This window comes from Megalops cyprinoides, chromosome 6, assembly GCF_013368585.1.
Source record: "Megalops cyprinoides isolate fMegCyp1 chromosome 6, fMegCyp1.pri, whole genome shotgun sequence".
In the NCBI taxonomy this organism is placed as follows: Eukaryota; Metazoa; Chordata; class Actinopteri; order Elopiformes; family Megalopidae; genus Megalops; species Megalops cyprinoides.
The window spans coordinates 32,158,418-32,183,170 of record NC_050588.1 but is presented as its reverse complement, the minus strand read 5'-3'; the positions used below and the strand labels follow the sequence as shown (position 1 = coordinate 32,183,170).

Sequence of the window (24,753 nt, the reverse complement as noted above, 5' to 3'; positions counted from 1 at the left end):
TTATGATATTCACCAGGGGAGATTTTACATTCAAAGCATGGCATCTGTGGGCTCTATTGAGTTGGCTGCATTATTCAAAGTGCGATACATTCAGCACATATACACAGTTATCCATGGAGTTCTGAATGGACAGAACAGGTAAAATAACAAACTAGTAGGTCACAGATTAGCTACATTAGCTAGTTGAGAGAAGCATTCCCTGCATGAAAATTATCCAGTTCATCTATAAAAAAAATGTGAATCTGTGGCTGTTGCGTGGCCAATGCTGTGATGTATAGTATTAACGCATGGCCCTGAAAAAAGTAATTTCCCTTCCTTTCTAGTGCTGTATTAAATCTTTCACAAGAAGGAGACAAGGAGAAAGGCCCTCTTCTACCATAATCATTGTGATATTAGTTTGTAGAAATTTCAATTTTATAAGCAGAAATTGCAGTTGTCTGTATAAGCATCTAATTTAGTATCTCATTTTATTGTTTCCTTTCTGATTGCGTTGTTTTGATTGTTCCTTTTAATTGGTCTCGGTTGCTCTGAGCACCTTGGAAGAAAAGCACTATACAAATAAAGATTTTTATTATTAGCAGTAGCTTTATTAGTAGTAGCAGTAGAATTGGTACTGTGAGAAGGTGCTGCACACTATCCCATTTTGATGTTAATGTTCCTAAAATCATTGCATGGAACCTATGTATAGTGAAAACATCAAAACAGTTTTCATTTAGTAATCCTAGCAGGTCTGAGGTGTACAAGTGCTTGAGACCAACAAAAAAAGAAAAGAATTTAGCCAAATGCTGAACACAGATAGAGGATAATATGAGAGAAATATGTCTATCTGGCAACGGAGCGTCTCTTTCAGGCTGTGATGGGAGATGTAGGCTCTAGGCAGGCATAGACGGGGTGTCGGGCTGGGGGTGGAATCAGCTAAATTAATTTTAAAGGTCTGATTTGAATTTGAAGGAAGTCGGGAGCCCGTGCAGCTGATGATGCTGGGCTGCAGACGAGACGTGATGTGATTACCATCAAATAAAGTGCCTGTGAGGGAAAGCAGTGTCTTTCAATTAAAATCAAATTAGCACTCTACCAATTCCTCCAGTGCAATGATCTCTGGAAGCGGTGTCGCGAGTGTGTGTGTGTGTGTGTGTGTGTGTGTGTGTGTGTGTGAGTGTGTGTGTGTGTGTGTGTGTGTGAGTGTGTGTGTGTGTGTGTGTGTGTGTGTGTGTGTGTGTGTGTGTGTGTGTGTGTGTGTGTGTGTGTGAGTGTGTGTGTGAGTTTGTGAGTGTGTATGTGCACGCGCATGTGTGTATGTGAGTGTGTGTGTTTGTGTGTGTGTGTGTGTGCATGTGTGTGTATGTGTGTGTATATGTGTGCGTGTGTGTGTGTGCGCATGTGTGTGTATGTGTGTGCGTGTGTGTGTGTGTTTGTGTGCATGTGTGTGTATGTGTGTATTAGTTTGAGGAAGTGGCAGAGTAGGGTTTTTTTTTGCATTGCATTTATAAGTGGTAGTGATCAAATCCACTTACTGGAATACAAAATCAGTTCCTCTGTTTATTTTTTTTCTGATTGTTCCCTTTCTGTCTTTTTTGTAGCTGTGAGCTTCTATGAGATGAGGGCTTGTGTCAACTGACAGAAAGAAGCATAAGCCCCAGTTTTTATTAATGAAAAGGAAAACAAGTTCCCGTTGACATATAAATATATAAGCTAAATACACACTGGTCAACACGTCTGGTGTTCTACAGGTTCATGACCTCTGATATCAGGCGACCGTGTGAGTAATTGTCTGTTTGAAGGCTCTTGAACAATTGCAAAATACACATAAGTAAAAAAAAAAAAAACGTTTGAGCATATTAAAGCAGACACAAGTTTGCAATTCTTTTGAAAGAGAGGCTGCTCCAACGCTCTGTGTGGTTGCACATCAAAGAATAAAATAAAGCAAGGGAAACCTCTTTATAGTGTCAACAGCAGCTGCATGCAGACAAGTACAGTAGATATAATTAGTATCACAAGTTTTATGGGAGGCTTCGTGGTTAATGGAGAGATCTGAACGATCTGCCTTTTTGAGCCAAGACATAGATAGATATGTTTACTTGCAAACACTCTTTTTAAGATGTATAGTTATTAACAGATCCACATGCTATATTCTTCAGTGAATGTTCAGAAATTGTTTATGAAGTTATTTTATTTAGTTTAGTTTAGTTTTATTTATAGTTTTGATAGTTAGTAAGCTGCAGCACACAGAACTTTGAGGTATAGCTGGCTATAAATATGCTAGGGTTATAACTACTCACTGTAAAGAACAATAATGCTGTTGACATAACTTTTCCACAAAGCAAGGTATTGAAGATGTAATGATGATTGAGGTTTCTTCCCTAGCCCATGGTGCCCACCCACTGGGCTGACACAGAGCACAGTACCCTTTATAATAACAAAAGTAATAACAACTAATTACATTTATATATTGCCTTTTTCAAGGCTCTCAAAGTGCTTTCCAGTGAAGAGGGGGGGGTTCACCCAAACACCACTAATGCAGCACCCACCAGCCATTTTTTACCAGAGCACTCACCAGCACTCATCAGCTGAGGTAGAGAGGGAGGGAATTATTTAGCCAATTAAACTGGAGAATTATTAGATGGCCAGATTGAAAGAGCCTGATTTGGGAATTTAGCCGGGACACTGGGAACTCCTAAGTCTTCACTGGAAGTGCCTTGAGATCTTTAATGACCACAGAGAGTCAGAACATTCTGTTATAATACCCCCCCCCCCCCCCCCCCACTTATCCAAATCATTCCAACTCTGCAAGTTTTCCCTGCATATAAAAAAGTACATAAAATGGAATCAGTTCAAAATCGTTGGAAGTTAAGGCTTGTATGTTTACTTGTATATCTCAGTGTTACCAAGGGATTGTCAGAGACTGCTCTAGTCTAGTCAAGTTTACAAATCCATTTTCCTTTTTCCTTCAGTGCTTTTGTTTTTGGGAGGAGGGGGTAGACACCAGGTGTGCGGGAGGGTGGTTGTGGCTTTGTTGTGGAGATCAAGCGTATCTGCTCAAAAGGGAGCAGCATGCCACTAAAGAACATTTTACAGGGTTAATTAATTAATTATCAACATGACCAATCATAGAGAACTCTTGCCTAGGCGTGGGGGAGTGTGTGTGTGTGTGTGTGTAAATTACATTTATTTACAGTGTGCAGAAGATTTATGGCAGTAGTGCAATTAGAACATTACATACATACATACTGTAGGAGGAAAGGAGAGCTGCTGCACCTAAGCATGGGACACAAGATACTGCAACATGCTGTAATTTTCTGCTTTCCCAGCATGCACCTGTAGACAGCCATCTCTGATTTAAAATGTGTCATCACAGGTTGCAAGCCGTGCATGATGTCTTATAATAAATATAGATCACTGTGCAGATTTAAGGTGTCCCTAAAGGGGTAGGGAAACAGATGTGCTGCTCTGCTTGTGGAAATAATTTGGTTTACGGCCCATAAACTGGGGAGGTTCCAGCTAATTTAAGGTAGCTTCAAAGTTGCACAGAAGCACGGTTAAGGTAGATATTCTTTTCATTATATTAGCTTGTGTTTTTACTGAGTGTTGTACAGTACTTGATGTAACATGCTTGTAGTTTGGCTCCTTTTTATACAATGGACGCACGATTGTCTTTGAATATGTAAAGTAGCTACATTTAAAGGGTGAGGGGAGGTCACAGTTTTGGTATTCGGGGATGGTGATCATACTGTACTTGCGCTCAACCACTGTATTGGCTTGTTCTCTAGTGCAGCTATGCTCTACTTTTGGCTCTTGTCATAGCTTGCATTGAGCAGTCCTGGCTGCACATGCCTAGACCAATGTACTGGAGCTATTATTGTAATCAGAGTATCACAAAGCAACCTCCACTACTGTGTAAGACTCCGCCTCTGCTGAGGATGAAATGATCACGGCTGCCAGATGGCAGCTGTGACTGTCAGTTTGCACACATCCTGAGGTTACTTTCTCAGACAAAAGTAAATCCAGTGTAATTGTTACCTGAGACATCTGTGAGACCTCTGTCCTACAATCACTGGTTACAACACACTTTGTGTGAATCACTGCTTTTGATTTGGATGTAGCTGTATGTAATGCTATATCTAGTATGATTTACAGTAATTACATTAAGCACACCTGTATTAGATTCCACTTGTTTCCACCTGTTCTTTCTGTGATCTGTGATGGCAATGGCCATAAGTAGCACTAAATGGAAATGAATGATTACAAGGGGCATTACAGTATGTAGTTTGTGATTGGAAAATACTAGAAACAGATATATCAGGTGCTCCTCAAACCATGCCCCCACTCTCCTTTTCTTTTTCCCTTTTTTTTTTTTCTTTTGCCTGACATAGTCCAGTGTGAAAAGGAATATTTACATGGGTGTTTGCGGCGAGGCAGAAAACTGACAGCTTTGTCCTTTAATCGCGGATTTACCTGGAATAGAAAATCAAATGGGTGAAAGAGCATTGATGGGCAGGACTCCCCCTACCTGGAAAACCCTTAGATGTCAGCTGTGAGAGCTGGGGGGGTGCAGCAGGGGGGTAACGAACCCGCTGCAGCAAAGCCCCATGCAGGGAGGCGCAACTGCTTACCAAGCATGCGGTGTCCGCAATAACTGCCAATTGGAAGAGTGCAGCGACTGCAAGAGCAAATTAGCCTCCGAGGAGCTTTTCTCCTCAAATTGGAATTGACAGCAGGTGACACTCACAAACTCATTAAAATACCCGCGGCAGACGCGGATCCGGTGGTACCTGGCTCTTCATCTGCCGGGGAGGATAAATTAAGCACTTTACGGGAGCTTTCTCTCAGTGCCATTATTCTCCTCAGGTCTACGGCCAGAGACCTTGATGAACTGGCCAAACGCTTAGAAGCCCACCGACGTGTGCCATTTATTGCCAAAAACAAAAAAAAAAAAACTGTTTCATGTTCCCCTCAGTGCTTTATATCATACATGCATCAGTACTGTTCATTTATCTGTGTGGTGGTTTGCTTATTTTATTGATTAATTGGTTAGCTTGTCATTTCCCTTGCTTTTAATCTTCGCCCGGCCCCAGTGCGCCACGCGCCTAAGCCATCTGTGTGGTGCGCCACTGCTACACACCGCCGCTGTTGCCAGTTTAGCGAGCGGGGCTTAAGTACTGAAGAGCCTCCTACTCTACGTGGCTTTAGCGTTTCCGGATGCATTGGCCGTTGAGCTTTTCTGCTTATGTTTAATCCGGCCGGAGCAAACACATGAGAGGTAATGGCTGCGTGGGCCTCTCTGAACCTGGAACAGTCACCACTTACCTCCTCCAGCTCCCCCCTTTTTTTTCCATGGGGGTCAGATGTTTATGAAGAAGGGGAGGGATTGGAGACGGAGAGCCCTAATGAAGAAAGTATTGATTTCCCATAAAGGGGATTTAATCAAACTCCCCTGACACATCCAGAGGGACAGGGCTTGGCTACAGCACCAAATTACACTTCATACACCATCTATTTTTCAGGCGTGCGGATAAATGGACCTGCCCTACAGATAGATGAGAGTTTCTGTACCTCGTACATCATGGCAAAACAAGGGGAGGAAAGCAAAGTGATTGAGACGGGTGGTAATACCAGCTAGTAATGAATGGCTGTGGTGCATCAAGAGGCTGGTCCCTTACGCACCAATAGCAGGCCTCGTATAGCATTCAGCCTTTCCTCTCGGCGAATCATTGGTCTCGCCGTTGCCACTGCTTGACATGGGGCTGCCTACACTGTTGTGGCAGAGAAAAAAAAAACATATGATGGTGTTATTTTACTTTCAGAAATACTGCTCGTTATGTTTTCTGTAGCTATGCGATAAGCATGTTATGTGATTATGTATTAATATTCGAGTATGTATTATTTTGCATGATTGCTGTATCAGGCAACATACAAATGTTACCTACAGTAATGGTAAGTTACCTTTATGTAATAAGTGTTAAACCTTAAAATATTCCCACTTAATATGTCTCACTTATGAGCACTCATTGGTGCACCAGTATTCCACAATTACAAGGGTAATCACTGATGATGACCATTGACAGAGGGGTAGTTCATTAATAGATGCACATTCATTCGTTTTCCACCATTAAACATTCAAGTTAATCATTTACAGTGTGACCAGTTAGGTACTTAGTGAACATTGTAGGGTATTAAATGAGCAATTTATTTGGTTGTTTTTGACTTTGATCTGTGTGAGTTTCAATGTGTATTGTCAAGATAGTCCACTTTATAATAATGCCCTTGTAGTATCTTTTTTTCCTGCACACATAAATATCACACTGGGAATATTGTGTTTCAGATGTCCTGTTATCAATGTCTCTGATGTTTCAACAGTGAATGCATGCAATTTCAAAGCTCTCATTTTAATTGATTAAGTGCCATAAGTGTAAGTGTTGGGTTTTTCAGCCTACATATTCATAGAAAGTTAAGCTTTTATCTCCATCTCTGGATGTACTTTTAGTGGATTCATGTAATAGTTGAAGATTCACATCTGTCACACTTCCCGTCACTCAACATGGATTCCTTGTTTGGGAGCAGAGACAATCCTATGATAACCAGCCTAGTTAGGCAGGTTGCAATTATAAAACCCATTTGTAAGCTTTCATCTTCCATGCAACGTGTTTGGTCACAGTTTATTTCTACAGGTGAACGTGCAACCTAACATAATTGAAAAACAGTTTTTTATTAAGAGAAAATGTTAATTTAACGCTAGAACGGCTAAGGCCTCACATCAACAGTGCGTGTTTTAAAAATAATTACAATAGTCTGCTTGGTAGACATTCTATGGTTTGTTTCATGTTCATTTATGTGAGGCATCATCACTCCACAATATGCGAAACAGCAACCTCCAGCAAAATCCTCCTATGACAGAAAAAAAAGTCTCGCTGACCTTTGCCAGGTTTTTCAATGGTCTCTAATTTTGCTACAGTTGGAGAGAGCCGCGTTGCATTGAATTGCACTCAATATGCGAGGCTAAACGCTCGGGAAATCAAATTACCATTAAGTGATTAACAGACGCATGCTAACAGCTGGATTGTAAATGCAATGAATTGTGCTTTGAGTTAGACACTGTGTACAGCGGGAGGCCCAGTGTTTCGCGTTTCACCCCCTGCCCCCCCCCCCCCCCCCCCCCTCCTCCCTCTCCCCTCCACAACAGCCCTGCCCCTGGGGCAGGTTAAGCTGTCTGGTTGAATTTGTGCGCTGTGCGGCGGAGGAGTCTTTGGCATGGAAAGGGCCGCAGTCCTCACCTGGTGACTCCCATGGCTGCGGCAGGGGGACGTATTGAGCTCGTATTCGCTGCCTGACTCTGCTCCCGGTGGACAGAATCAGGGGAGCAGCGTGGCAGATGTTCACATAAAAAGGCTTTGTGGAGTAATGTTACGATATTTTCTTTGCGATAGTAATCTTTAACAATAACATTGTGTGAAAACCATCCGGTGCACAGTACGTATATCCCATAAAAGGTATTTATCGGTCTTGGTTTACAGCATCTGTAGGATGATACATAAGCCTGGTAATGCCACACTGGATTCTACCATGTTATTTCAGCATTTAGGATGGGGGAGGGGAGACTAACAAGGAAAAAATGAATTATCTAAAAGGCAAGCTGTTTCACTGGAGACCAAGAATGTAAGCTTGAAAGTGCATTAGGTATTTGTGGGGACAGTGGGAAGAACAGTATTATAAATCAGCTGAATTATCTATTATGGAAGGGTTTCCTTTTTGCAAAGCACAGAGTTTGTTTTCCATTCTATACTGCACTGAAAGGAACAGTCTTCCACATTAAGGTTTTGTATGTAAATCAATCACAGTAGAGATCAGTGAATGTTGTCAGTCACTAATGTACAGAAAGTGATTGAATTTAATTTCAAATTAACATTTCATTACATAAGATACAGCGTGTACATGGGTACAGTAGTCTTAATATACTGTACATAGCAATGAAGGATATTGCGATAAAACCAATAAGCAAACACATTTAATTAGTCCAAATGCCAATAATGAATGAATTCAGCATCACAGCAACATAGATCACAACAGTAAATGAACCTGGTATTGCAAGTGTTATTGTGCTCATTTACACTTTATGGTGTATATTAACTTATCTGGCCTGTGATGTGCTGTTTACAGAAACCAATTATTTTTTAATAAAATGATTATTCTTAAGGCAATATACAGTACAATTCTCATAAAATGCAAAAGCACCCACATAATAACTGAAAATGAACCTAGGCTAAGCTGTTCCAGACTTCTTCCTGGTGGATAAATACATTTAAAATAGCTTACAATTACTTGCATGTAACCTCAAAAAGTAAAATTTAAAACATTCTGGTCATTATGAAGTTACAGTAGGGCTATATTTGGATGAATCTGTGACTCTTCATCTGCCAATTAATTCTGTATCATTCTTTGTCATAAACATTGAGCTGAGAATTAATTAACGTTTTATAATGAGCATAACATAACATACTGCTATACTATAATGAAATACATGCTAAATCTGGACAAGAATGATGGTATTTCACCAAAATATTTGGGCATGAAGAAACTTGTGATCTAGCTGGGTGATTTGTGGTTGTTGCTGTTTATGTCATTGTATGAAATTGTAGCAGTTATTCATTTGCTGAAATATTCAGTGGGCGTAAAGATGTAGGTCACTGACAAGTGTCACACAGAATAGAGCATTCAAGGTAACAAGCAGGAGCAGGGCCATTAAGTAGACAGGAACTAACTTTTCTGTCTTAAAATAACTTTTAAAGCCATACCCTCTTGAGCTGTGGCATGAGAAGAGCTATTCTGCTATTGCAGGTGCATTGTTTGAATGACCCAATTTAGAGTCATTTATGACATCCAAATCTGGTAGTGCATCCTGTTAGCACAAAACTGCGTGTCACCAAAAGGCTGTGTCCAGAAATCCAATCAAAGCAACGCTGTGTTTCTGAGAGTTGCAGAGGCTGCTCTACCAGTAATCTCCAAATACTGGAGACTCTCCAGCATGCACATAAAGCTGATTCCCTCTCGATCTACTATCCCTTTAAAACTAAAACTTAATTTACTAATGATATCTGGTGAGTGACATATAACATTCCCAAACAGTGAGCAGTGCGAAAATGGAACATTGTCATTCTTGCAGCCTATGACTGCATTGACAGCTGTTTCCTTTATTCTAACTGCATTTGGAAAAAATTGAAAGAAAATGCATTCTTAAGGACAGTGTTGCTCAGGTACTCATGAGATCCAGTCCAGTTTATAGTGACACCTGTCTCATGCAATGTACAAGATTTGTGACCAACATGAACACAGTACAATATTCATTTTATTACAATCACAAGGTATTGAGTTTGGTTTAGGTTTAGGGTTACCTTTAGGCTCACTGCAAGTATCAAGAGCCTGGTTCAGTATTTGGCCTGTGAGTCTTTGCTTTGAGTAACAATTAATAAATACATAATGAATGTCTAAGAACTCTTTATCTGTTGCTACATGAATAATGAATAATGAAGGATTAAGTCACAGATTGCATCTTGCATATTACTTCAACTCAATTTTGCGTTAAATATCAATAAAAGCACTTTTATGTGCAATAAATCATAATTTAGGTACAATGCACTGTAACCAAATTACAACACTGAATAATAAATTAGCAACCTCAGTATTATGCAGCACATTACGTAATTACCCATGAATGCTATGCTGTACATTGGTAGCACACACACAAACATGCAGTAATTAATCCATATAATAAGTGTTGCTCAACAGTTCTTTCCATACAGCAATATACAATTCTAAATAAACAGTCTGGCATTGTATTGCTTATTAAGTATATTACATTGCTCATTAACGTGTACTTTAGTTAATCAATGTGTTTAAAAACTTCAGTGGTAAAACCCCAGTTGGAACTGAAGAGGATAAGTCATTGCAATTCTACAATACAGATAGACGCATGAAATAGACTGCCTATAAAAAACAGATCTGATTATAATAAGGAACACATCTCAAGTTCTCCATCAAACAACGAAGTAAACCCGGCGCCAGATGAAGAGGAATGTAGCGGTGCGTGCACTCTAGTGTTACTATGGCGACTTCTTGTTGCTGTTTTCAACCGCACCAAAATAACCCACAGTGACTAAGTGCACGGTGAATAATTGAGGGAAAGCGCGTTTGCATTGCGGCTGCCATCTAGAACGGATGGTTCTGCGTAAATCAGTCACCCAGAAGCCTCTGTGAGTACATGAAATCCTGGAACCCACTCCATTTCTGTGCCAAGACGCTGGCCTCACCTGGAGACCAAGCAGCAGACTTTGAAGTGAGCAACCATGATGTGCTGCAGTTTGAGGGCGTGCTGATATTGCGACCAGCTGATTTTTGGCTGATCACATTCAGATATCCTACTGTGATGCTTTTCCGTAGCGGTCCCTTTCTCTTGCGTCTCAAGGCTGGCGTGAAACTAAAATTCACCATTATAACCATCTGTTAATCCAAAAATACAAACCCTGTACAATTAGTGGTTATGCCTTCTGTTAGAAGTTTTGCTCCAAAAGACATTGCTAGGTTTATAATTAGTGATTAGTAGAAAATTTTTTGATTGAAGTCCAGGCTTAATCAATGCCAAGTATCAGACCTCATTTTCCAGAATTAAAATATTTCAATTGGACAAATTGAAAGGTTTTGTATTTCTGCCAGAGACTAAATAATGGCAGACCCCAGGAAGATGGTTTTGGTTTGATTAAAAATCTAAATTGCACATAACATTGATGTCAGTCATGTAAAAACAGAATTAAAAAATCACGGGTGTTGCATAAGCTCTTCAGGAATTTTCTTGGTGTTCTCTTTCCAGGAATACCCTAGAATACCCAACATTTCAACAAGCATGCCTCTCAGTCTTTGCAGCACCATTATATTCACAGATGGTGTTATATAGGCCGTGATGCATTATTTATGATATCTGATGATATGATGAAAACCAAGCAAAACAGTCCACATTGAGCAAACAGAGCTAAAATGGCAAGAACAAGAGCAGCTTGCATTCTTTGTACAAGTACCAAGCATGCATTATTATGAAAATGAGAAGTCTACATACACATCACCCTGTTTCCATTCGCAAAATGAATAAAAGCTCAGCGTAGCCGACAAATAATTGCAAATAAAAAAAATAAATAACCTATGGCATGGATAATTCATATACTGGACCATGTCTGTAAACAGAACGTGAGAAGTGTGTGTGAGTGTTGTGCCAAGGCACCCTGAGGGTGTCCTAAAATGGCCCTCTCATGGCTTTACCTGTCCGTCAGGTATGGGGTAAACATTAACAGGCGAATGCTCCACTAGACCCTCAGCGTGTGCTAGGTTTCAGACAGGCCCGATGCCCCTCCAGCAGAGCTCCCCCTTAAGAAGGCCTGTCTGCCACATCACTCTGCCCATTAAACAGGAGTGCCTGCCTGTAACTTTTGGGGAGGGCATGCACTATTAAAGCTGGATAAATACAGATAAGCCATGGAGAAAAGGGCTTGGGGGACAGACCCTTAACGGAGCGGCAGCGGGCTGCACTGGAAATGAACTCTGCCGGCGCCTACGGAAAAGCAAAGAAGGATTTGTGTTTATTTGCCACCCTAATGGGAAATGAGGAGAGGCGGTGTGGCCCGCGGCGAGGCTGAAGGGCCTCCACAATCCCCGCGCTCAATTATGCATCTGTCTGGAGATGCACTCAGCGAGGAGCAGCGCAAGGAGTTTATCGAGTTGACCAGCTGTAGCCCGTGGCCTTCAACACTGTCGGAAGAAAGGTCCCACTTCAGGCAGGCGCTGAAACTCTGCGTGGAACTCGCTGCAATTTTTTTTTTTTTTGGCATTAATTAATGTTTGAACATTGCTAACAGTTAAGGAGAGCCCTTGGCTGTTACTGTGAGAATACCACAAAGTTGTTTTTTTTTTTATTTTTAATGGCAACGGGTGATGGGTCAAGATGAATATGAAAAAGGGTGCTTTGATTTATTTTTTTAAGTGTAGCATTAAAATGTGATCATTTCTGTCAAACTTCAAACTAAAACTCCTTTTTAGTGGACTTTACCCTTCCAGTTCATTAGGCTCTCTTTAGAAGGTCTGACAAATTTCCGCTCCACACCATCTGATGTGTCATGAAGGTGCCCTCCAAAACAATCTGAGCACACCCTGGAGATGTGCTTGAACAGAAGAAGATGATAATCCAACATGCTTGACATTTAGTCATAAAGAAATGCCTGTTGTTAAGGAAGATTATCTTTAAAATGAAATGAGAGGTTGATGATATGTACTCATACTAAATATTCCAAACCAAAAGAAGAAAAAAACAACAACTAAAAGAGAGTGTAAATGGTTAAAGAAGAGAGGAGGTGAAATTCAGATAATAGCACCATAGGACTATTACTTGGCATGCTACATTATGGCAGTGCTTTCCAGCATGCACTGCTTGGCTAAATGGCATCATATTAGTCATTCATACACAGCTACAGGTGTCAGTCTTTCTTTGAGCTTATATGGAAGCACAGTAATGTCCATTTAAGTAAGATTATTTTGAAGAGTGACAAAAAGGAGATTCCGTGAGTGTATCCTGCTATGATAGCAAATTGCTCTGGAGACCATTATCAACCATTTTCAAATCTGTTTTTCTGTTCCAAGATCCAACACAATTATTTGAAACAGAAAGAAATAGGTTTACAGAACAGTACTTGGATGGTATTTTACTATTCACAGAATGAAAATACAATGAGAATATGTTATCAAACCATTTGTAAAGGATTCACTCACCTTATTTATACAATAAAGCACGTGCCTCCTTTAAAAATGCATGACCTTGTGGTAATGTACTTCACGTTAGTACATTAAAAGATACATCATTTATGTCATTAACAATGACCGTAGGGTATATTGACAGTTATGTATATTGCCATGTTCACATACGCAATATGCACCCAGGCACTGTGCACCCATGCTCCATGGACCATGTCAACATGAACCGTACTGCTTGTATTTTGTCCCCCTCCAGAACTGGCGACAGCATGTGTCAGCAGCTCCATTGGCAGCAGAGAGGGGAAGCGACCCAATAATTTCAAAGGGGGGGGGGCAATCAATAACACAACCCCCCCCCCCATCCCCCCCCAGCCTAGCGTTCAGTCTGCAGAACACAGCCAGGATAGAATATGATGAACGGCGACCTTCATGCCGCTCCCATAGCTATTGGGTCCGTCTAATTATTGTGCAAATAATGCCGGAGAGGGAAGCAATAAGCAAGACATCAAGCATTGACAAGCGGTTCAGGTGCCTGGCCGGTCCCGGCCCCTCTCTCTGTGCACGGAGACTAAGGAAGAAATCCTTAGCACACATTCATTAGGCTGACGCTTTTATCTTATGCGCCTTGTTTACATAGTGGAGCTGTTTCCACAGCGTGTTTCTTTGCTTGAGCAAACCAGTGTCGCAAGCAAGACTACATCACACCGCGCTGCTGTCCTCACCCACGGTGGCAGTCCACAATGTAGAGCTCACGGCTTTCCCCATTTCCACAAGTTTAAGTGTAAAAGTTGTATTTCATAGCCAACTCTTAAATGCTATTAGGAGACCCCTGAACAGATTTGATGGATTGATGGATGCCCCCCCCCCCCACAACCAACACCCCCCCTCTGAGTCACTCCAGGCTGCAGTGTAATATTGCTAATGCCTTGTGCAGTATTTTGCAAACAGTATTTTCACTGGTGGGCCCTTCATGCCCCAGCGGAGCCCACTCATCCCCCCCCGTCCCTCCCCGTCCCCCCCATCCCCCCACTTCCCACCCCCCCCACACACACACAGAGGTCTCGAGCACAGGCTGTCCCCAGCTGTGCTCCATCTCCTCGTGCCGTGGTTCATTCTGCCCACGGGCTGCTCGCAGAGCCCTGATTGAGTTAGCCTGCGAAATGCCATTATCAGAACAGGAGCGGCCCAGGTGCACAGGAAGAGATTACTCCAATCATCCTGTGGCAAGAAATGTCAATTAAGTAGATTTCTATTAAGTGTCAGCCCCTTTTATTGACACATTTTTTTTCTTTTCTTTTTTATTTTTTCAGTACTGTTGGCATTTTTTTTTAATGAAGGAGAGCCAGATGAAGGCTACCACAATGAGGAACATGGAAGTAGTCATTAATTTTTGTGTTCGTGTGTGTGAGAGTGCATATATGAATGTGCATTGTAAAATATCTATACTTATTTAGGCTTATTACCTCTGGTTTAATTACGTTCTTACTGCATGTACAGATATTGGTTCTGACTCCCAAATGGAGGGAAAAAACACTGGGACGCACAGTTAATTGAGGAATACTCTTCAGTAGGTTAGCCTTCATGGCTTCATGTCTTCAGTGGTGGGTCCTGGCTTTGGGGCGTTGCTGATATCTGCTGGGAGCACCAGAAATCAGAGGGCTTTTTTCCATACATGGAGGGCGATGGAACTGTGAGGAACAGAGGAGCAAGGAAATAGGACTTCCGTGTGCATTTTACTCATTTTCAATGCCAAGTCACATGATTACCAAGGTATCAAGACAGTAGCACAGAAATACCTTAAATTTGGACAGTGACAACCATGACCTCACCAACCAGACAATATGGTATCTAATGTTTATATTTATGTTTATATTTACATAATTGTTTCCCTAAGTACACTGCATTGGATCTAAGCCCATAAAGATTAGGACTGAGACAGAAAACATCTTATAAATAAAAAAAAAGATTTATAGTAGCATTTAAAAGTAGTCATACCTAAGGTTCTATTTATTGTTTTTATACTACGTCACTACAAGTTGATAAAATGAATGAAATGTATCTAAAATATATATACCATTGATGCAGGACAGATGCAGACAATATGTAACATTCGAAGTTGAATTACATGTAAGCTTTTTTTTTAGTCAACAAAATCCAATGCTTGCAAGTTCACAGAGAAAAATGAAGGGTGAATGACGTAAGTTTTCATTTCATCTTCTAAATACATATGTTTATGTACACACACACACACACACACACACACACACACATATATCATATCTATGGCTGATTCTCATTAACGGTTAATTTCATGTTATAAAAGCTGACAAACGAGGAAGTGTAGTCCACTTACTGCACTTCCTGAGCCAAACGTCTTCATCCAGCATTTAGGCATCCTGGACTTCTGGGTGTAGGCAATCTGTGTCCTTCCTAAAAATAATAAGTGCATTAGGTAATAAGGGTGTAACAAGCAAGGCTGAATGTAATTGACAGGTAATTTTTAAAGTGTGTTTTGCCCTCTGTGCATACTATTGTATTTTTCTGGTAAAATAATTTCAGGTTGTATATTTAAGTGCTGTTCAGAAATAACCCGTCCTTTTTTTTTGTGTGTGGTGCACCTTTTGTTTCCAAGTAGGAAAGAAGTCCCTTGAATTGCAGGGATAACAGCTTTTATTGTATCTCCAGCTGTCAGTGAAATAGCCGTCATCATTCATGTGGGGAAGGCTGAAAGAAGCACTTCCGTAATGGAAAGGGTCAGGATTTTTTTTTTATTTTTTTTATTTTCAAAGTCCTTCTTTGAGAGGTCCTTGGAGTGTGGCCTCAGTTTGTGATCTTTACGGCGTATTGTGTCACACCTCTGAAAGCACTTTCCAGGGTTCAAGGGGAAGAAGAGCATGGTCTCAGAGACAAAAGCCAAAGATACTTTGCACAGGCAGCAAAAAAACAAATGCTTTTTCAATGGGTATGTCCATGAAAAAAGCAACAACGGCTTGATTTTTTTTTTTGAGGTGACCTCTTTTCTCCTCGCTGAGTAACTGGTTTCTTCAAAGGAAACTTGTCTGGACCTTGATTCACTGTAACCACAATGCACCTTGCCCTTATTTTTTCTAACCACAACACAGAACAAGCTCAAACAGGTTTTAACCCCCCCCCCCCCCCCCCACACACACAACATTATGAGTATGGCCATCACAGAAATATATTTAAAAGCATCTGCAGGATGTGAAAAAGTTGTAACACATTTAAGCTAACGCATCACTCAAGATTAAAGGCAAAGCTCATGGCCCGTAGACTGAAGAGGCCTCTGTTGCACAGAGCGTGTAATATTGCGTATGCTGAAGAAACTATTGTCTCCGAGTACCTTGGAAACCTGACCTGTGATATGCAGCGCTCTACATGTTGGCTTTTGCTGGATTGAGAGTACCTCGGAAGCTCCAGCATTGCAGTACAGTGCTGTATGGAATGTATCCCGGGTCGAGCATTACATAAGCACAACGACTACCAAAGCAGATCCGTCATTTTAATACATATAATGGCGGCGCATTTTAAGAGGATTTTACGCAAAAACCGCAGGAGCCAAACCGCTTCGTGTTATGCGCTGCGGGTCCTGTCTGTGTGAGTCCCATCACTGCAGAACTACAGGGCGCTGTTAGCTTTTCAGAGGCGTCCGGCGCGTGCTCTGGTTTCGGTCCAGACCAGACCGCAGTGAGACAGTGCCACCCTGCGATCCGCACGGCTCTTAAGTACAGAGAGCAGCTTGAACACAGTTCAAAGGGATGGAACTTTGCAGCAGTGATGGTGGCTGCTGTAGACACAAGCTTTTCACTTTCCCCTCTGCCGTAAGCTCAGTTACGGACACTTTTTGAGCTGCACGTCTGAGAATATGATTAGCACAAGCCCATGTACAGTATGCTGTATGCCAGTTCACTCACTGCTACTGTACTGTACTGGATCTGTGGTGCAGTTACTGTGCTAGTTTAATTATTCAGCGTTTTCTAATACTACTCCAGTTTGCAAGTGCAATACTGCCAAAGAATTAAAAAACGTACCATATCATTGTGAAATGCTTTCATCTCACTTTTACAATACAGCAGATTGTCTAAAATTAAAATTTCCTGCATCTAGCCAGTTTATTGAGAGTGATCATGGTAAACTGATGTAAAGGTATTAATGTCATAGTTTGAATTTAACAGTTGGTTTAACAGTTATTAATTTATTAAGACAGAATTGCTATATTGCTACAAATATAAGTTTTTTTTTTTTTTTTTTTTACACAAAACATTTCATTTTAAATGCAACATGTCCTACATTCAGAGACGCAAACTGTCCAGCTACACTTGTGCCAGAGATGGAGAGCATATTTGGCAGCCGATGCCTTTTTCACCCTGTTTGAAATGACTAATTGAGCATTGAGATTGCTGCACGATTGAGATTGCTGCACTATGACACCTTCTTGGACTTCTCCAGTACATTCGCCTGCAGGCAAAAAAAAATCACCGGCTACACATCAAATAGTTTTCTCATTTCTTATTTCTATAGCATTCTATATTAAGTGTTTGCAGATTTGTAGAACTCCTGATTATGACATTGGGTCTCCGGTATTAGAACTTGTACTTGTGAAATAGTCACTGGCCGCAGGCAAGTAATGTACCAGAAGGCGGCATGTATCTGACCTCTGAAGTGATATCATTTCTTTATTGTTTATAAAGTGCTTTTTGTATTTGGTCTTAGTTCTCTTTTCTGAAAAGTGTTTGTATTTCTGAATTTTTATTATGCTGATATTATATATAGATTGTATATGACTTTAGTCAACATATGTCACTGTTGTATGTCACTGGTAGACACTGCTGTTTCGGGCTGTGTTGTGTACTGTATAGCAATGCTGTACAAATACTGCTTGCACCACGCTTGATTTTCACTTATCCCACATTTTTCACAATGGTTTATGGATGTCCACATTGTTAGAAATAGATATCAGTTAGCAAGACTCAGGAGTGTTTTTCATTTTGAAATGTATTTATGCATGTATACAATCCATTACAATCCAGCTGCGCTGGGAACATTTTAGGTATGAAATCCATTCCTAGTTTGGTGACACATAAAATATTGTGGATGCTCATACAGAATATCTGGACTTACATTACTCAGTCACTCACTGTAATAATATTCATATTAATAACATGGAATACTGACACTACTAATGAAAGTGGTGGTCATGACAATGGTTGAAACAAGCTTTTAAAATAAGACCTATGAAGCCAGTTTTCCTTTTCTTCATCTGTTCAGGAAGATGCAATGAAAATGCAACAACCAGCCATGCAATGAAGCAGACTAGAAGAGTACAGTTCACTACGCTTCTAATTGGTTAACATTCAACCATTCACACCATCCAGTGCAATAACCTCAAAGAAGCAGAGGTGTCTTTCACTGACATTTTTGTGTTTCTATTTTTTCTGTTTTTTTTTTTTTTTTTAAAGATTTTACAAACATAAAAGACAAGATGTCCCTCAAAGTCCAGACCAGTAACATCACCAACAAGAACGACCCCAAGTCCATCAACTCCCGCGTCTTCATCGGAAACCTCAACACGGCCGTGGTGAAGAAGTCGGACGTGGAGACTATCTTCTCGAAATATGGCCGGGTGCTGGGCTGCTCCGTTCACAAGGGCTATGCCTTCGTCCAGTACGCCAGTGAGAGGCACGCTCGGGGCGCCGTGATCGGGGAGAACGGCCGTGTGCTGGCAGGACAGACTCTGGGTATGCCCTTAACGCTTCCTTCTGCCACCTCTTTGCCTTTCCACCAGCCTTATGACGACAGATGTTAATTAGATTCTTCCAGGTTATCCTTTCTGTGAAGGTGCTGGGGTGAATATCCACGGTTAGAAACACTCTCTGGCCTGGAATTTGTTTCCAAGTTTCATCTACAGCACATAGATACCGGTGGTGTATGATGACTTCCAAAGTTGAGGAGGAGGGGGGTGGGGGCGAGCAGGGGGTAAGTTAGGGGGTATCTGGGGGCATGCCCCTTGTAAAATGTTTTGGTGAAATTTTTTAGTGAATGTCACTATTAAATGTTTTCTTTTTTTTCTGGTGAACTCTGAGCAAAGGATGTTATTGAATGAAATAGTTCAATGAGGCAGGTAGAACAAAATAATTGGGTAGCTAAATGCCTATTTAGTGCTAATTCAAATATATGAGTTTTTTATTAAGAATTTTCATAGCATATAAGAATATGCGTAACACAACAGTACGGAAGAACATCAAATAGACATCCTTGAAAGCATACCCTGTACACTAATGCAAAAGCTTGTCTGCTGAAGGCAAAGGCAGACCCCAACACCAAATTAAAGTATTTGCGAGTCCGACCAAAGTACCGCAAAAATACACAATGAGCATTATAAATGCTTACAATTTTGTAACTGTGTGACAGCGCAGGTCTATGCACTTCAACAAACAACATCTGGCACCAGTATAAATCAAAGTAAATTAGGAGGGAAAACAAAAAACAATCAAAAACTTACCAATATCTTTTGATTTACAGCATCATTTGGCAGCTGCAGGGTTGACAGGACAGTACAGAGCACTGATATTAATGACAGTGGAGAGCAAATATAAATGACAGCAGGTGGTGATTGAAGCCTTCATAGTCTACTTACAATGCTTTGCAAAAATGAAAATTACTTGAATAACAAAATTAACCATGTAGATGCTGTATATATCATGTTAAGTAACACAATGTAGCATCTCAAAACACATGTTGTTAAAAATGAAGCCCTACTGACATCAAAAATGAATGACTGTTAAAAAAAAAAAACGACTTACCAGATGTATGTATTGCTAGGCTCAGAGGCTTCATGATAAAAGAGAGGTGTTCCCACTCAGAAGGCTTGGCATTTCAGAGGAGAGCGGCATTGGTGGACAGGGCTTCAGTGCACCAGTGTCACTCACAGTGGTGAAAAGGGCTTCAGGGCATCACAGGGTCACTCACACTGGTGTACAGGGCTTTAAGGCATCACAGGGTCACTCAACCTGGTAAAGAGGGCTTCAGGGCGTCACAGGGTCACTCACACTGGTGAAGAGGGCTTCAGGGCGTCACAGGGTCACTCACACTGGTGAAGAGGGCTTCAGGGCGTCACAGGGTCACTCACACTGGTGAAGAGGGCTTCAGGGCATCACAGCGTCACTCACACTGGTGAAGAGGGCTAGAGCCAGTGCATCAGGCTCAGCTGGTAGTAGCTGCTTTGGAGACTCACTTATTATTGTAAATCAAATAAAATATAAATAACAAATATCCTATATATGCATATTCTAATCATTACTTGATTTTTTAACATGTAAGCACTTATACTTTTTTAGCTTAAAATAATGTGAAACATAGTAGAACATAGTAGATTTTTTTTAATTAATTTCTGATATTGCAGGATTACCTTTACCAATAAAAACACCAACATATTACAATTACATCAGTTCAGACAGGTCTGATGAACATGTTACTTGTAATGGCAAAAATGACTGTACATTAGAATGCCAGCATAATGACATTTCAGTGTATTTTGAAATTATACAGATATCCGGTTAAAACTGCATGCCAAGGAATAGAGCTAAAGTTTGAAATAGACTTACCTTTAAAATCAGATCTGCCCTCCTCTCCTTCAATATTGCAAAAAGTGGTCGATGACTGTCATACGAGCATAGATTCTTCTTCAGGGAGTTAAGAAGTCTTTTTTAAACCTGTCCTTGCCTAGCGTGTTACCTTTGTAGCATTTTATGTTTTAGGTGGGGGCCAGCCGAGTTGCCACTGATGGTGGCTACTGAGTCCGAGTTGTTACAGCGCACTCATTTCCTGATCAAAGCCAATGCTTTTAAAGAAAATGAGAGAGCCACACAGCCCTTCACCACACCCTTACAATTTCCTGTATCTGTGGAGCACCTGCAGCTCAGATCTCAGCCTGTCCAGGTCAAAGAGATGACCATAAATTTGTGATAAACTCTCTCTAGAAGTACATTGGAAGCTCTTTGACATTTCCTGGAACCTGTCATGAGAGTGAAGCTGAAGAAATCTCGTTTCATCTGAGCTTTGAAATCGCAACTAAATCTGTGCCATCAAGTTGTCAAAAATGGAATGGGAGAGTACCCTGTGGTTTGGCTTAGCACCTACCACTGCTGCCAAAGCCGCCTCCTTTGAACACAACATGGTGTCAAAAATGCTGCCCTGTCGTACACTTTTGCTTAATTCCTGATCTGGGATCTGTGATGCTAGAAACTTGTTCAAAGGTTAACAGGAGAAAGACAAACTCTTAAAGTCTTAAAGAGAGTGTATAAAGCCCATAGCAACACCCACTGTCTCATCATCCATGCCCTGTCTACCAACCGTGCAATTGAAAGCTTCCAGTAAACTGTCATTGTTGTTAGCGAAAGCGATGACAACACTTGCTGTGAAATTCTTTGTGTTCTCTGGCAACCACGGAGCAGTCCAGGTTCTCAGGCAATGCCACCCTTTCTGTAGGTGTAGAAACAAAAAAAAATGAAATAAAGCCCCTCAATGCGGTGAAAAACACCCATGACTGTGCAATACATTTCGCGGACTGACTTAATACGAGACTGGGAGTCGATGAGCGTAACAACGCGGGAAGATTGCACTCATGGCAATCTCTCTAACCTGCCAGCTTCTGAGGTCTGCGGCTGTCTCTGCAGCACCATCGCACGTCTGCGCGACAAGCTTCCCTATGAAGTTCCAATCCGACATTTCAGAACGCACCAAATCAAACACAGACATGGCATACAGCTTATTAGACTCATTAAAAATCCAGTGAAATGCTCTTGAATCAGGCCTTGCTTTATCAACATATCTGACAATGACAAAATGTTGCGAATGACAGTTTATGTGTGTAGTCTTGTCCATCTGCCATTCAAAGATCGGGGCTGTGTCGCCCTCGGATTTAATCTAGTTGGTCACGGAAGATGCAACAGAAGAAATGTGCTAAATCGTTCTGGATTGTTTTCAGCATGCCAGTACACCCAGTGGAAGGATCCAGACAATTAGCTACTAAATCTTCGTAGAAATTACTGAAGTGAGTTCCCTGTAGTTGGTCTTGTTGACTGAGTCCGAAGTTTCGTTGTGTCCTCTGAAGGCATGCTCTTGGGGGGCCCAAAAAAGCAGTAGCATCTATGTAATACCACCAATAAACCAATGCTAATATTACCAATGCTGTATGAAATATGTACAATTTTTTCCCCTCCCATATGTAAAATAGTACAATGATTGCCACTTAACTTCTGCCTGAAAAGTCGATCTATGATCAGCCTTTACCTGCTAGTCCTTTACACAAGCATTACAAGCTAAACAATTAAACTGGCCTTGGGTCAGTAATAAAAGCAGCGACTAGTTGAACGTCTTCCTTCTGCTTTAGTCACATGAGTGTTGAGACCATTGAAATACAGTGGGCAAGAGAGAATGTTCTCTTTGTATGTAGTGGGTACGTTTATTGATGGAAAACTACATTTACATCTACATTTATTCATTTAGCAGACGCTTTTATCCAAAGCGACGTCCAATAGTGCATACAGTGGGCAAACTAAAGATTATATGATGAAATGTCAGTTACCTCTATATATTAACTTAAAAAAGAAGTTGTTTTGTTATACGTTTTTCTTTTTTGCATATTTTTTTTCAGGAGAAGCATTTCCCTGTCCTCCACTGATGGGCAACCACTGATAGATATTTGCATTTAACACAGTATGCTTAACCTTGAGCTCCTGGTCCTCCAGCTGTTTTGTCCCAAGAGGCACAACAGAGAGGCTTCATAGGCAAACATACAGAATATATTAGCAGAGACATGCTTGCGCAGGTCCCTGTCAGTTACCCTGATTTATTGTTTGTAATGTCGAGGATTGATCTCTGTGGTTTGAACATTAACCTCCTGACAGTCTGGTTTTTTTTTTCCACAGAGGAATTCACCACCCTGACTACACTGAACTTCATTTAAGTCCCATTAGTACAGCTTCTCATGCCCTCCCACTTGTTTGTAAGTGTGAAGCGTACCATAAATGTCTGGGAAAAAAAAAAACATATGTATTATGGAAAAGTAGATATCATCCAGAGAGGGATTAATCTGAAGAGAGCAACATGTATGGATTTGACTTAAGCTTCTTATCTTTTACTGTTTGATAGACAGCTTCAGGAGCAGAAGTACTGTATGTTGGATGTGTTATCTGTTGTGCTCCATTGTGTAATTTCCCTCATAAAAATTTTGAAAACAATGTATGTTTACCTCATGGACTTAACCTTATATCCCCAAGACAACAAAATGGAGTGAAGGGTCTTGTGAATGAGTGGAAAACTGGTAATCGTTTTCGGGAGCAGGTTAACAGCATGGCGGTTGGTGGACTCTTGGCGATAGGAGCAGCAAATCTTCTTTTTACCCAGCAGTCTAAGTCATAGGGTTTTACTTGCAGTGTCCTTCAATATGAGTGATGGGTTAATACAGTAAATTGTAGCACATGGTATAGCTGCTGGAGCCCGGGCAAGGAGGCTGCATCAACGCGCTGCGCTCTGGGTTCATCCATGCCTCTCATCCACAGAAATCAGAAACAGGCCAGGTGTGTAAACTGCTGGTGTCCGGGCTCCCGCCGAGAGAATCGGTTGCTTGCTCATTCATGCTCCCCCGCTTTCATCCCGCTCTCCTATCCGCCTCGGCCCGCCACGGATCTCTTTCACGGTCAGGTTAACAGGCTTTCGCTCTCTGCCAGACCTTCCTGAGCATTGCCTGACAGCTTCAGATTAATCCAGTTTGGTTCCTGTGGCCGCGGAGAACAGAATCGGAACATCTGACAGAACTTTCAACCCAAAAACTCCCCCTCGCAGTGATTGTTAATGGCTTCAGAGATCGGGCGGGTCACAGGGGCCGGGGCCTGCTATTACATTTCCTTGAAGGCTTTTTTCCGTGTCAAGTGAGAGCGAAATGTGTGGTAACATGTCACCCCCTGGTGGAAATTTAACTGTACTGCATTGCTGTTCCATGGTGGGTTTGCTCAAATAACTTTGGTCCCACAGTATTTACTCATTGAATTATTCATTGAAATTTAACTTTCAATTTCATAGCCATGTATGGCCATGTATGTGTAATTACATTTGTAAAATCAACAACAGCATAAATATTTCCTATATACGCTGATCTCTTGATAGACTGTGACCCCTGAGATGAACAACACCAGTCAACTGGATGTCTGAGCAGCCTGTTGCAAAGTGAATCATGCATGTGGTCAGTGTCACTTGGCTTGACCCTGTTGAAAAAATAATGTATTTCAGGGTATCTTATTCAATATATAATATTTCAAATTCGCTGACAATGACAAAAAATGATTAAAAGAATCCAGGGGGATGCTTGTAGACTTTCATACCAAACACCTTTTTTCTGCTGGCTTAAGAAGAAATGTAGAATAAGCAGAAATTTTTGAATTGTTGAATTATTAAAATATTTGATTAATGTAGCAGTGGGTTAACCCCTGCTAATAAACTTTAATAAGCTCACTACTGAGATTTGAAAGCATTAACAATGTACGAAGCTGTGTGCTTTGTAAGATGTTCTCTCTTCTTGCTCGTCTTTTTATCACAGCGGTCTCTTTTAAAGGCTCTTGTAAAGGGTTTGATCAAATTTCGGCAGCCTATATAGCCAAAGTCCCTGACAATATAAATTTTCTCAAGCTGAGAAAACTGAAGCTTGGACACAGGCAAGCTTTCTGCTCATTCCTTCTGTGGTAGTAAGGTGGCAGTCACAGGTTAAAAATGACAGCTGGCACTGTGCATTTGATTGTATTTGATAGAATGAGCTTTTTTTCCTGTAATACTTCATGGCACTGTGATTTATGAGCTGTACACTTTCCGCCCACACACAAATAATTCAGAAATAGGATGCATTCGATTAACTAAAAAAATTGAAAACCATTCATAATGCAGCCTACATGCTGATTTAAT

General features: G+C 41.0%; 1 protein-coding gene across 2 annotated transcripts in view; it reads left to right on the top strand.

Moving 5' to 3' along the window:
• The window catches only part of raly (RALY heterogeneous nuclear ribonucleoprotein), a 73,815-nt gene that overhangs the window by 40,435 nt on the left and 8,627 nt on the right, over positions 1 to 24,753 (top strand). For both annotated transcript variants that reach the window (XM_036531195.1, XM_036531196.1), the window contains exon 3: positions 18,258 to 18,536. In XM_036531195.1, coding sequence (XP_036387088.1) covers positions 18,281 to 18,536 — 256 coding nt within the window. In that variant the 5' untranslated portion in view covers positions 18,258 to 18,280. The remainder of the gene's footprint in view (positions 1 to 18,257; positions 18,537 to 24,753) is intronic.